This window comes from Chiloscyllium plagiosum, unplaced genomic scaffold (genome assembly GCF_037043375.1).
Source record: "Chiloscyllium plagiosum isolate Xiang-an unplaced genomic scaffold, Cpla_swu_hap1 HiC_scaffold_6, whole genome shotgun sequence".
NCBI classification, from domain to species: domain Eukaryota; kingdom Metazoa; phylum Chordata; class Chondrichthyes; order Orectolobiformes; family Hemiscylliidae; genus Chiloscyllium; species Chiloscyllium plagiosum.
The window spans coordinates 91,660,233-91,672,883 of record NW_028270144.1 but is presented as its reverse complement, the minus strand read 5'-3'; the positions used below and the strand labels follow the sequence as shown (position 1 = coordinate 91,672,883).

General features: G+C 37.4%; 1 protein-coding gene across 3 annotated transcripts in view; it reads left to right on the top strand.

Annotated features, from left to right (window-relative positions):
* flt1 (fms related receptor tyrosine kinase 1) overlaps positions 1-7,622 on the top strand; it is a 184,560-nt gene extending 176,938 nt beyond the window's left edge. For all 3 annotated transcript variants that reach the window (XM_087988200.1, XM_087988199.1, XM_043692014.2), the window contains one exon: positions 5,511-7,622. In XM_087988200.1, coding sequence (XP_087844326.1) covers positions 5,511-5,727 — 217 coding nt within the window. In that variant the 3' untranslated portion in view covers positions 5,728-7,622. The remainder of the gene's footprint in view (positions 1-5,510) is intronic.
* Positions 7,623-12,651: the final 5,029 nt, after the last annotated feature.

Here is a 12,651-nt window from a genome sequence, read left to right as displayed (position 1 = left end):
TTAGACAGTTAAACTGGCAATACATTATATCAAAAAAGATGGTATTTGTACATTTATGATTCCAGTACGATCATATAAAGTAGGGTGACACACAAATGCAGAGGTTCCACATTTCTATTTTTTAATTCTCCCCTAACAACATCCTGGGGGTTACAATTGGCTAAAAATGTGTACTGGGCTAGCCATACAACTAATGTGGCTACAAAAGTAGGTCAGAAGTTAGCGAGTAACTCACTGCCTGTCTCCTCAATGCATGTCCACCACCAACAAGACACAAGTCGGGAGTGTGTTGGAATACCCCCACTTGCCTGGATAAGGGCAACTTCAACTGCACTGAGGAAGCTTGAAATCTTCCAGGACAAAGTAACGTGTTTGGTTGGCACCAACATCAATATTCACTCCCCGCATCATAGACACACAGTATTTACTATCTACAAGATGAATTGCAGTAACACATCAAGGCTCCTTAGAGAATATCTTCCAAACCTATACCATTTTTAAGGATCAGGGATACATAATCAAGGGAACATCATGACTTGCAAGTTCCCCTCCAAGCCATGCATTATTCTGCCTCAGAAATATATCACCATTCCTTCAGTGTTGCTGGGTCAAAATTCTGGAACTTTCTTTCTCTGAGACTCTCCCACAAGGGTAACAACTTGCAATAGTCCAAGAAGGCTGCTAACTGCTACCATTTCCAAGGTAATTAGTGATTAGTAATAAACCTTGGCCTTGCAGCAACACCCATATCCCACGAATGGAGAAAAAAGCCTAAGGTGTACTAGAGAAAATTTACTGGAGTACTCAGGTCTTGTTCAGATACAGGTAGCCAACTGACCAGCACATGTATGTTTAAGGACTGGAAAATGTCCTTGATCAAATACAGACTTTTAACCCCCAATATTTATGTTCTGATCATATCCTGCAATCTGTTCTCTGTTGAAAAGCTTCTCATTACTAAATTTACATTATTCACTATAATGGCATTTCCAGATAACTTATACAAAAGTCTGTTAACTTGATGTATATAAAAAAAGTTCAGCTAATTTCCCTTCTTATTCCTGATTTCCTGATTCTTAGGAAATAAATGTAATTTTCATTGCAACTGTGTTTTACTCAAAGGGACTCTGGGCCAGAGATTGTCTCACCCCCTAAAATTAGCAATGCAGTAATACACTATAGAAGGTCATTGACTTAGATGACTTCCATGAAGTATCAAAGAGTCTGTGACAGGAAAGTTAGGTTCAACCCCTATATTAATGATAAACATGACAACCTTAAGAAATAAATGCCAGTACAGTCAAACCAAGTACAGAAGCAAAATATATGGAAGGATCACTAGATGCTGAAATCCTGTCACCACCATTATTGTAGATTAGAGTGGTGCTGGAAAAGCACAGCAGTTCAGGCAGCATCCGAGGAGCAGGAAAATTGATGTTTCAGGCAAAAACCCTTCATCAGGAATAGAGGCAGGAAAATCAACGTTTCGGACAATGAAGGGCTTTTGCCCAAAATGTCGATTTTCCTGCTCCTCGGATGCTGCCTGACCTGCTGTGCTTTTCCAGCACCACTCTAATCTAGAATCTGGTTTCCAGCATCTGCAGTCCTTGTTTTTACCACCATTATTGTAATGATACACTACATTTATTGTTATAAAAGATCTCTAATTTAAAACAATCAAGAAAATATGGAAGGTCCAAAAGAAACCAATTGTATAATTCATTCAGTGATAGTGAGATAGTTATCTGTAAGCTGATTGACATGCAGTAAACTCTGTCCAGACAGGTTCACATGACCATATCATCAATTGATGATATCCTAAAGACTGAATTAGGAATAAGAGATATGAATCATTAAAGATTCATACTTCTTCAGCATTCAAGAGTATACAGGGTTCAGACTCAGTTAAAAGACCATAGACATGAAGCATATCAGGCTATTCTGCCAAATGAGTCTGCTCTGCAACTCAGTGAGAGTGTGGATGATCTGCTAATCCTCAACTCCACTTTCCTATCTTTTTCTCATAGCCCTTGATTCTCTGACTGATTAAAAACATCTCTATCTCAGCCATGATTATACTTTAATGACCCAGCTTTTTTAGTTTAAAGACTCACCAATCAACTGCTTTCCCTGCAATTGAATTAAAATTAGAATCAGTATAGTGTGGAAACTGGCCCTTCGGCCCAACAAGTCCACACTGACCCTCTGAAAAGTAACCCACCCAGATCCCTATATTTACCCTTGACTAATGCACCTAACACTATGGACAATTTAGCATAGCCAATTCACCTGACCTGCACATCTTTGGATTGTAGGAAGAAACTGGTGCACCCGGAGGAAACCCACGCAGACACGGGAAGAATGTGCAAACTCCACACAAGAGAACCTGGGTCCTTTGCACTGTGAGGCAGCAGTGCTAACCACTGAGCCTCCCTGCCACCCGCAGATTGAGTCATGTTGAAGTTTGGAATGGCTCTCTGGTGCTGATCTCACTAAAGTTAGGTGTTTTGATACTAGCCATTTATCCTCTCCCAACACCATCTTTAGTATATTACTGTATTGCTAATTTTAGGCTGTGAGGCAATCTCTGAGTAAACCACAGTTGCAATGAAAAGTACATTTATTTCCTAAGAAAAAGAGAGATCGCTATTACAGTAAACTTTAATTAAAGCACCTCTATGACCTTCTGCACAGAATTGCCACTTTGAACCAATTCCCAGATATACTTAATGGACTGCTGTCTCACTCGCTTAGCAAAGGCTCCCTCACACTGACCCTGCTCTTTACAGTTGGTCAGTGAGAACTTCTGTAGTTCTGTGGATACAAAGGTTTAAAAGCAGTACCATTTAAATTGAATTTTTTGAATTGCTTAGTTTTTCAATAATATTAGTTATCAAGTTTGGTTCAATGCTCCTACTCATGTTTTTGAGTCAGGTTCTGTAGATTCAAGTCTCATTACAGAGACCTAAGCATGTAACATATTCTCTACTTAGACCAGTACTGAGGGAGGGCTGCTCAGTCAAAGGTCTCATCCTTCAAAATGGACCATTAAACTGAGTCCTATATGCCCTCTAAAGTAAATATTAAAGGTATAAAAGCACCATCTGCAAAAGAAAGGGAGAATTCACTCAGTATTCTGGTCAGGTCGGTACTTATTGCTCAAGCAAAACTGAAATCAGATTGTCTTCATATCATTGTTATTTGTGGGAACTTTCTGCATGAAAACAAAAGTTCTTCATTGGCCACGAAGAGCAATCATACTGTTGGAATATTGCATGCAATTCTGGTCTCTTTCCTATCGGAAAGATGTTGTGAAACTTGAAAGGGTTCAGTAAAGATTTACAAGGATGTTGCCAAGGTTGGAGGATTTGAGCTGTAAGGAGAGGCTGAACAGGCTGGGGCTGTTTTCCCTGGAGCGTCGGAGGCTGAGGGGTGACCTTATAAAGGTTTATAAAATCATGAGGGGCTTGGATAGGATAAATAGACAAAGTCTTTTCCCTGGGGTTGGAGAGTCCAGAACTAGAAGGCATAATTTTAGGGTGAGAGGGGCAAGATATAAAAGAGACCTAAGGGGCAACGTTTTTCACTCAGAGGGTGGTACGTGTATGGAATGAGCTGCCAGAGGAAGTGGTGGAGGCTGGTACAATTGTAATATTTAAAAGGATCTGAATGGGTATATGAGTAGGTAGGATTTGGAGGGATATATGCCAGGTGTTGGCAGGTGGAACTAGATTGGGTTGGGATATCTGGTCTGCATGGACAAGTTGGACCGAAGGGTCTGTTTCCATGCTGTATGTCTCTATGACTCTATACATTCTTAAATTATGTTGGGCATTAAAAAATAATAATTCTTTCTTTGTATTCTGATTTCAAGTTTTGAATAGAACAATTGATGGAGCTATTATTTCAATTTGAATAGGAATCTGCTCTTTAAAAACAATCCACAGACCTTAAAATTTGCTTCTCAAAGGCCTAAAATGTATAGAATTTCAATACCCAGCAGAAGTGAGGAATGCCTCAGTATTCAGGTACGGCTTGAAAGAGCAAATTAGCTTAGAATAAACCAGATCACCAAAGTCACTGAGAATCTGCTAATCTGCGTTTACTTCATTCCAATATAGTCAAAAAGAAAAATGATGCTATCCTGATCAGAATATTAAATGTCAGGGTGCTCTGGTACCCTGTGCCGAAGAAAGACCATAAACTAGCAAAATTCTGCAAACTTAAGAGGCGAGTTCAGGAATAAATGTTGATCTGTTAAATACAAAAAGGATCATACTAAAAATCAGTGATACCAATGACCCTGAAGTTAAATGTTTTTTTGAAAATTAATTGTGAATGTATGTTTCACCTCTGTAATGATTAATCTAAAAATAGTACTTTCTTTAACATAAAAGCTAAAATCTAGGGCAAATGATATGGAGAAGCTGAATCACATCTGAAGCTTCAGTTTAAGCTATCATGTAGTTGCCATAAAATATGCTCAACATTTGAAATTAATCAGCATTAAAAGCTAGACAGTGGGATCCAACTTGGATGCTCTGGAAAGAACCTTACAACTTAGCGATAAGGATTCTAATTAAACAAGCCTGATTGTTAAATTGACATATATTTACAACACAAACAAAATGCATAATTGATAACATCAAGAATCAAACTTGCTGATACCTTATGAGCAGGATTTTCAGCATTCTGTTCTACCTTCCTATTAACAATTTGTTCTTTTGTAGGATGCAGGTATCACTAGGCAAGCTGACATTTGTTGCCCAGGCTGATTGCCTGTGAATTGAGTGGTTTTTCAGATCATTTCATTGAGTGGTTAAGAGTCAAGCACATTGTTGTCAGTGTGGAGTCACACTTAGGCCAGACCAGATAAATATAAGATTTTTAAATAACACTTGTCAATGTATTGGTTTTGATGACGGTCTCATGATCACCATGACTGAAGACTAGCTTGACATTCCAGGTTTTGTTAGTTGAATCACCTGCCATTGTGGAATTTGATCCCATATCCTTAAACCATCAGCCTGGGTCTCTGAAGTAATCTACCAGTAATATCACTACACCACCATCTCCTCCTTCATCCTTCTCTAGTCTTTTTCAAGATTTGAAAGTTGGGAGTATCTGAGCTCAAAAAAAATGTTTGCGTTATTATGAAAAATACATGGCTAAGATGACTGTAAACTTGAACAAAATATTATAAATGAGAAACTATGAATTATACACCTGTAGAATAGCTGTAAAGCGTTGATACTTGTAATGATGAGACAGCTTAAATCTTATATGTTCTGTTTATCCCGACAGGCTTCTCCTCATACTGTTAACAATTTATCTTATCTAATGATAATTTTTTAATAACTTTGTTTCAGTAATTTGTTCTCATGTTGATATCAGAAATTTGCTATCTTGCAGGTTTGTTACATCATGGTTTGTTTGACTGATTGCATGAACTATGCATGCATTCTCCGAGTGTATCTGTCATTGAGCATGCTTTTGTTTTCTTTTCATAGCTTGAAAGCAGCAAGGAAGAGTGAAGAGTCAGTTTTTACTGAAACTATCAATCAGAAAAGCACTAACAGTACTGATTACCAACTGGGAGATGACAGCAATCAAATGCCTGACCATGAGAGTTTGAGCTTGCTTGATTCCTTCGAGACAAAAATGAGTCGCTGTACACCTCCACCAGACTACAATTCACTAACTTTTTATACTTCACCACCAGTTTAAAGAATGGTCATTTCATCAACATGGCTGCATAGAAAATCTGCCCATTCATGCCCATTGTAACACACCTTGAAGGAACCATTCTACTTATTCTGCTTATTGCCTTGACCAATATTAGAACATAATGCGCTACTCACTCACAGACATCAGATGTTAAACATACCCAAATGCTGATGTGCGGACAGCAATGGCCACTTTTCATGGTCAGTGGTGAAAGAACAGAACTTTTAAATTACCTCAAGGAAAGCTTGCCCTAAAGACGTAGCAATCTCTGCACCATGTGTTTTCCCTTTCCTGAAGCCAGTTTAAATCTGACATCATATCAAGCAGACCTTTAGGCATCCAATGACAGAGATGGCATCACATGCGATAAATTTGCATCTATAATCCTTCATCACTGCCACATCTTGTAGAGATCAATGCAAATGATTACATTATATCCCATATTATATATATGTGGAATATTGGGGTATGGTAGCATGGTGGGTACATTCCTGGGCTAGTAATCCAGAGGCCTGAACTGATGTACGAAGATGAGGTCAAATCCTGGATTCTTAATATCAAATAAAAAGCTAGTGTTAATATTGGTGACCATGTGACTACCAGATGTAAAAACAACTAACTACAAATCACTACAACTAATTACTGTAATTCAATTCACTCTGTGTGATATCAAGAAACAGCTGGAAACAGTGGATACTTTCAACGCTATGGGGCCTGACAACATTCCAGCAATAGTAATGAAGACATGCTCCAGAACTTGTTGCCCCTCTAGCCAAGCTGTTCCAGTGCAGCTACAGTATTGGCATCTCCCCAGCAATGTGAAAAATGGCCCTAGGTATGTACTATACACCAATAAAATGACAAAACAAAACATGCCAATTATCATCCCGCAGTCTACTGTCAATCATCAGTAAAATGATGGCTGATGTCAGTGCCCAGTTTGGATTCCACCAGACCACTCAGCTCCTGACCTTATTGATTCAAACAAGGACAAAAGTGCTGAATTACAGAGATGGTGAGAGTTACCACCTTTAACATCAAGGCTGCATTTGGAGAGCAATCATCCTCTTCCCAGGACATCTCTGCAGGAGTTCTTCAGGTAATGTCCTAGACATCACCATTTCAGCCGTTACATCAGTGACCTTCCCTCCGATGATTGTACAGTGTTCAGCACCATTCACGACTCCTCAGAAACTGAAGCAGTCCATGTGTAAATTCAGCAAAACCCAGACAATATGAAGGGTTGGGCTGAAAAGTGACAAATATCATTGTCCTACAATGCACTGATTCACAAAGGCTCCTTAGACAGCATCTTCATAAACAACCATATCTATTTAGAAGGGCAAGAGCAGCAAATACATGGGAACACCCCTACCTGCAAGTTCCTCTCCAAGCTACTCACTATGCTGACTTGGAAATATATCACTGCTCATTCAGTGTCATTGGGTCAAAATCCTAGAACTCTTTCCCTAACGTCATTGTGGGTCCATACACAGGCATCGCTATAGCAGTTCAAGAATGCAGCTTATCATCACCTTCTCAAGGGCAGCTAAGGATGGGCAATAAATACTGACTCAGCCAGTGATACTCACATCTCATGAATGATGAAATAAGAGTGCATATTATCACTTATAAAATCTGCTGCCCTTACCTAGTCTGCTTTATATGCGACTCCAGACCCCTAGAAATAAGCTGACTGTCTTCTGAAATAGCCCAATAAGTCATTCTGTTGCATGCGAGATAAGGACTCACCATCACCTTCTCAAACATAATTATTGATTGACAATATAGTACAGCCTCAATTAAAAATGTATAAGGTGAAATATCATTGATATATTTTTTGAAATGTGAAGACATTTTTATCATAACAAAATTTCCATAAACATGAAAATTAATTTCCAGTGTCATTTTTTTCAGAAGTGAACTTATTACATCATTAACGGTCATTGTGACATTTCAATGTTTTTGATGATGAAGCTAATTGCGAAAAAGGCCACGGCCTCATAATTTCCATGACATCTATGTGATTGAAGTGATGTTGACATTCAGGGGGAACACAACAGTGTTCGAATCACTAAGCACAACTTCTAAACTTCTGCATTTAACTGGAGGTGTGCAGATTCCAGTAGCTGCTGTCAATTTCAGATGAGTAATGGCAACAATTACTTATACTTTTGCTGTTCTTGCAAAATCCAAGCTAATTTGGGGAAATATTGAGATTGTTAAATTGGGTGCAACACAATGGAATTTTACTCTTTCCATGTTGTAGCGTGAACATGTCATGGCTATCTATTGTACAGCTTTTACAACTACAATCACAAATTGTTGGGGTTTCAGCTTTCCTAGCACTGTCAAAAAATCATATCCATAAAAGCACCAAAACCTCATACAAAACTCAATTTCCTGTTACTTAATATCTAGATTTTCTGTACTAGGCACTTCTGAAATAATGAGGCATCAGTGGTTTGTCAAGGTTAGTTTGGATCTGAGTACCCTAACAATTATATTTCACCTGCCCTGTCTAATTTCAATATTGTATCATCTTCACTACTATTCCAGATATATGATTAAATGTAAATGCAGGTTCATTTTAGTGCACACAATAGATATTAGTAAAACTACTGTCAATATAAAGCTAAATTACTGCTTCCATGAATTGTGACTGTTTCAAAAATCTGTTAGATTTTTTATCTACCAGATTTATTGCAGGACTATTGCTTATTTGATTAGATTAGATTCCCTACAGTGTGGAGTCAGGCCCTTCGGCCCAACAAGTCCACACTGACCCTCCGAAAAGTAACCCACCCAGACCCATTTCCCTCTGCATTTAACTGGACAGTATGGGCCATTTAGCATGGCCAATCCACCTGACCTGCACGTCTTTGGACTGTGGGAAGAAACTGGAGTACCTGGAGGAAACTCATGCAGACACAGGGAGAATGTGCAAACTCCACACAGACAGTCTGCCCGAGGTTGGAATCGAATCTGGGAATCTGGTGCTATGAGGCAGCAGTGCTAACCACTGAGCCACCATGCCACCCAGGGCTTTACAACATTACAAGTCAGCAGCCTGAAATGCTAAATTAATTGAAAGAAAGAATTTGAATTTACCTTGTATAATGCATTTCCCCAGAACATTCCAAAACATTTCACAGCCAATGATTTACCTTTAAAGTATGGTCACTGTTGTAATGTAGCCAAGTAGCTAAATGACCAGTTAATCTGGTGTTTAGTTGTGATGCTGCTTGAGGAAGAACAGTTGGCCAGGGCACTTGATAAACTCTCCATATCTTGAAATAGACCAATTGGATCATTTACATGCAGCTGAGGAGATCAATGGCGCCTCTGTTTGATATTTCATCTGAAAAAAATGCCTGTGATGATTCATGCAGAATTCTTAGTACTGTTCTGAATCAGCCTGACTAAGGTCCAAGACTTCAGGATGAATACACAGTCTCCAAATTCTAAGAGTGCTATCACTGAATCAAGTCTAACACTGTATGTCCTTTTATTTTAACACAGAAACTTTCTTTTTACATGTTTTGCACCTTCTACCTGAAGTTTACATAGGTAATATAGTATCGAGATTTTAAAAACTTATATGCTATTCCTTATCACAATATTACACCTCACAAGTACTCTAAAATCAGGAATGGGCAGTTTTATATTTTGATAAAAGCTATGTAAACTCTCCAATAAGAAGTTATGTCTTAAGATGTATGAATATGCAAACATTAAGCTTAGTGCTACATAATTCCCCATGTACAGCACTATTGTGCTAGAATATCATAGACAGGAAATTAATGTAAACTTATTAATTGGTATGCTGTCATTAACACTGAAGAACTTAAATCCATTGAATAGCAGAATTTACTTGGTTTAATACTTTATGTATTTCTTATTTGTAACAATGGAATTCTGTCTACAATGCCTTGGATAGCATATTATTTAATTCTATTATCTTTTAAAACAAAATGAACTTCTTTTGGAATTAATATAAATTTGGATAACATCAATGCAAGTTGATAAAATATTTCAATTATGTTAGCTTTGTTAATCCATTTGTCGAAATTTGAGTGACATATATTACTTTTTTTGACTCTGATGTAGTGGTTCGTGTATAAATAAGTTAAAAAACACGATGGCTCGCCCTACCCCCATATCTAGTCCTGAAGAAGGGTTATATCCAAAACGTTGACTTCTCCATCTCCTGATGCTGCCCGGCTTGCTGTATTCTTCCAGCCTCCTGTTTGTATACTTTGGATTCTGGCATCTGAAGTTTTTTTTGTCCCTGATGAAATTACAGTCTACCAACTATCAAATCATTAGTTCTGTGATTACACAGATAACTGTAGTAGAACTTGATGTTAAAAAAATACAAGATGACAGTGTCATTGTAACAAAACAAAGAACTGCAGATGCTGGAGATTGGAAACAAAAACAGAAATTGCTGCAGAAACTCAGCCGTTCTGGCAGCATCTATGCAGGGAAAGCAGAGTTAATATTTCTCTTAACCACTGGACTTGAAATGATAACTCTGCTCTTTTACCACAGATGCGACAAGACCTGCTGAGTTTCTCTAGCAATTTCTGTTTTATGCTATTGTACTAGCTTTACTTTACAAATAGAAATGTTAGTATTTTTCAGAATATGAAGATTTGCAATGCCTTTCATAACTGTTGAATGATACCATATGTTAGAAGTGGTGATATAGTCTAGTAAAAGGGCCACATCAGTATTACTGGACCTCAAATCCTTTAAGAATCAAATGTACTAAGAATTGGTAAAGCATTCAAAACAATGCTATTTGCTGAGTTTAGGTGCCAACTGAAAGTTAGGAAGAGAGAAATTTAAGATATTGTTAAATGCATTAAAACTGTTATATCCTTCCAGCAAATATGAAGATATATTTCCAAAGTAACTGCAATAAATTGTTTTATATAATATCAGAAGTATATTTGTAGTTTAATAAAATTTATTATTCACTGTCTTTTATTTTAATATGTAATCTTGCTAAAAGTAGAATCTCAAAAGACTCTTAACTTCTCCAAAAATGTGCTTTGATGAGCTGGAAAATCTAACAAAGCAACTAAAGTAAATGAATAGTATAAAGAATTTCCACATTATCCTGTATTCCTAATAACATTTTTTGGTGGAGGATAAAGAAACATACAGAAATATTTAGTTATATTTTTAATAGAACCATTCCACATAACAAAGTCATAAAATATTTTCTTCATAATCCAAACTCTTAAGTGATCCTTCACAAACTTGTTACCACTGCAATTCCAGTTGAAAGCTTAAGAATTGCTATGATCCTGCAATGAGAATTAGGCTTGAAAGATAAATGAGGTAAGCCATGGACATCATTTTAAAAATAAGTCAAACATTTAGGAAGCCATACATCTGTTAACAACTAGTCAGAACTCCATGACAATGATCACTACCTTGAATTGTGCAACCCTGGAATAACATCTCACATGAGCCCACAATTTAGAAAGCCTTGCTCTTAATTGTAGGCATTATATTAGGTGTGCTGAGAATACTGCAGGGTTGTTTGTTATTTCTTGAGCCTTCCATGTAGCTGCATGGTATCTTATCCAATATTCACCATGGACAGACTTCAGTAGCCAATGTCTGTGAAATGGACATTTTTTTGATAAAAACCTAATAACCTAACACACATGATACTGAAACGTTCATTCATATACCCTCAATTGTTAAAACAAACACATTGACATATCATGTCAAAGACTGATAAACCTTTAAGAAGCTCTTAAAACTGAATAAAGCTATGACACAGTACCTCCTGCTAAAACACTTCATTCTGGAGCTTTTGAAATTCAAACAAAGTACTGGAGTGTGGCAGCGGCTGGGGCTGGCAGGATTTTGACAGTCGGCTAGTAAGCCTAGATGGTGATAGGCCACAAAATGATTGGTGAATCTAGATGGCAGTCAGCAATGAGGAGACTGGCAAACCCCGATGTCATTCCCCGACAAAGCAGATGGCAAGCTCGAACGGCAGTCGGCAGTGAGGGACTCAGCTCAGCGTGGGGGAGAGTTATCCTTCATGGGGATTGTGGGCCCAGGAGGGAGTAAGCACTTGTCGGGCTACTGCAGGCCCACTGCATGGCTATAGAAGGATTGTAATGTTGGACCATTAACTGTATTTCTTTACAGTTCTACTTAGTATCAAGTAAAAAAGTAATGTTGAACATTTAATTTTTTTCTTTATTTTTCTATTTTGTGCCCAAGGTTTTATATTGAGATATCTTTTTATGAAAGAAGGCGCTAGGAATGGCGACTTTGTACACCTTTTGCTCTACTCCTGTTTTTCTGTACTTGAGAACACGTGACAAAAAACCTAATTCTAATTCTAACAGTCTCAGCTATCAAAACAGTTTTGAAAATATAAATAATAGAATTGTTGAAACAGATAGCTTTCCTTCTTAGCAATGCTAGCTATATGACAATTATAGTTGTCTGGTCAGAAGAGTAAGTTTTATTTCTTTTCCTAAAGACAAACTTGGTAAATTTTCTATTTCAATTTAAAAGGTTTACCAACACTTTATATCATTAATGTAGAGATCTTTAACAGCATTTTCTTCAGCTTGATTACATAAGAGCACTTTTCCCAATGGGGAAAATACTCCAATGCATTTCAAAGATTTAACTATGTAGATTAATACAATAGTCAAATTACTTTTAAGAACTAAGCTTTAAAATGAAAAATTACAGTTAAAAGAAATCTACATTACAATTCATCATATAATAATGACATTAAAAATTGTTAAAATATTTAACATTTACCTGCCAGCATGTACCTAACCCCTTAGCAGACTCTCCCAACTGATTGAGAACCTTCACAGCAGAATCGAGGTGCATGTGGAATTGTAAAGTATAGTGTTCCCAACATAGACAAAG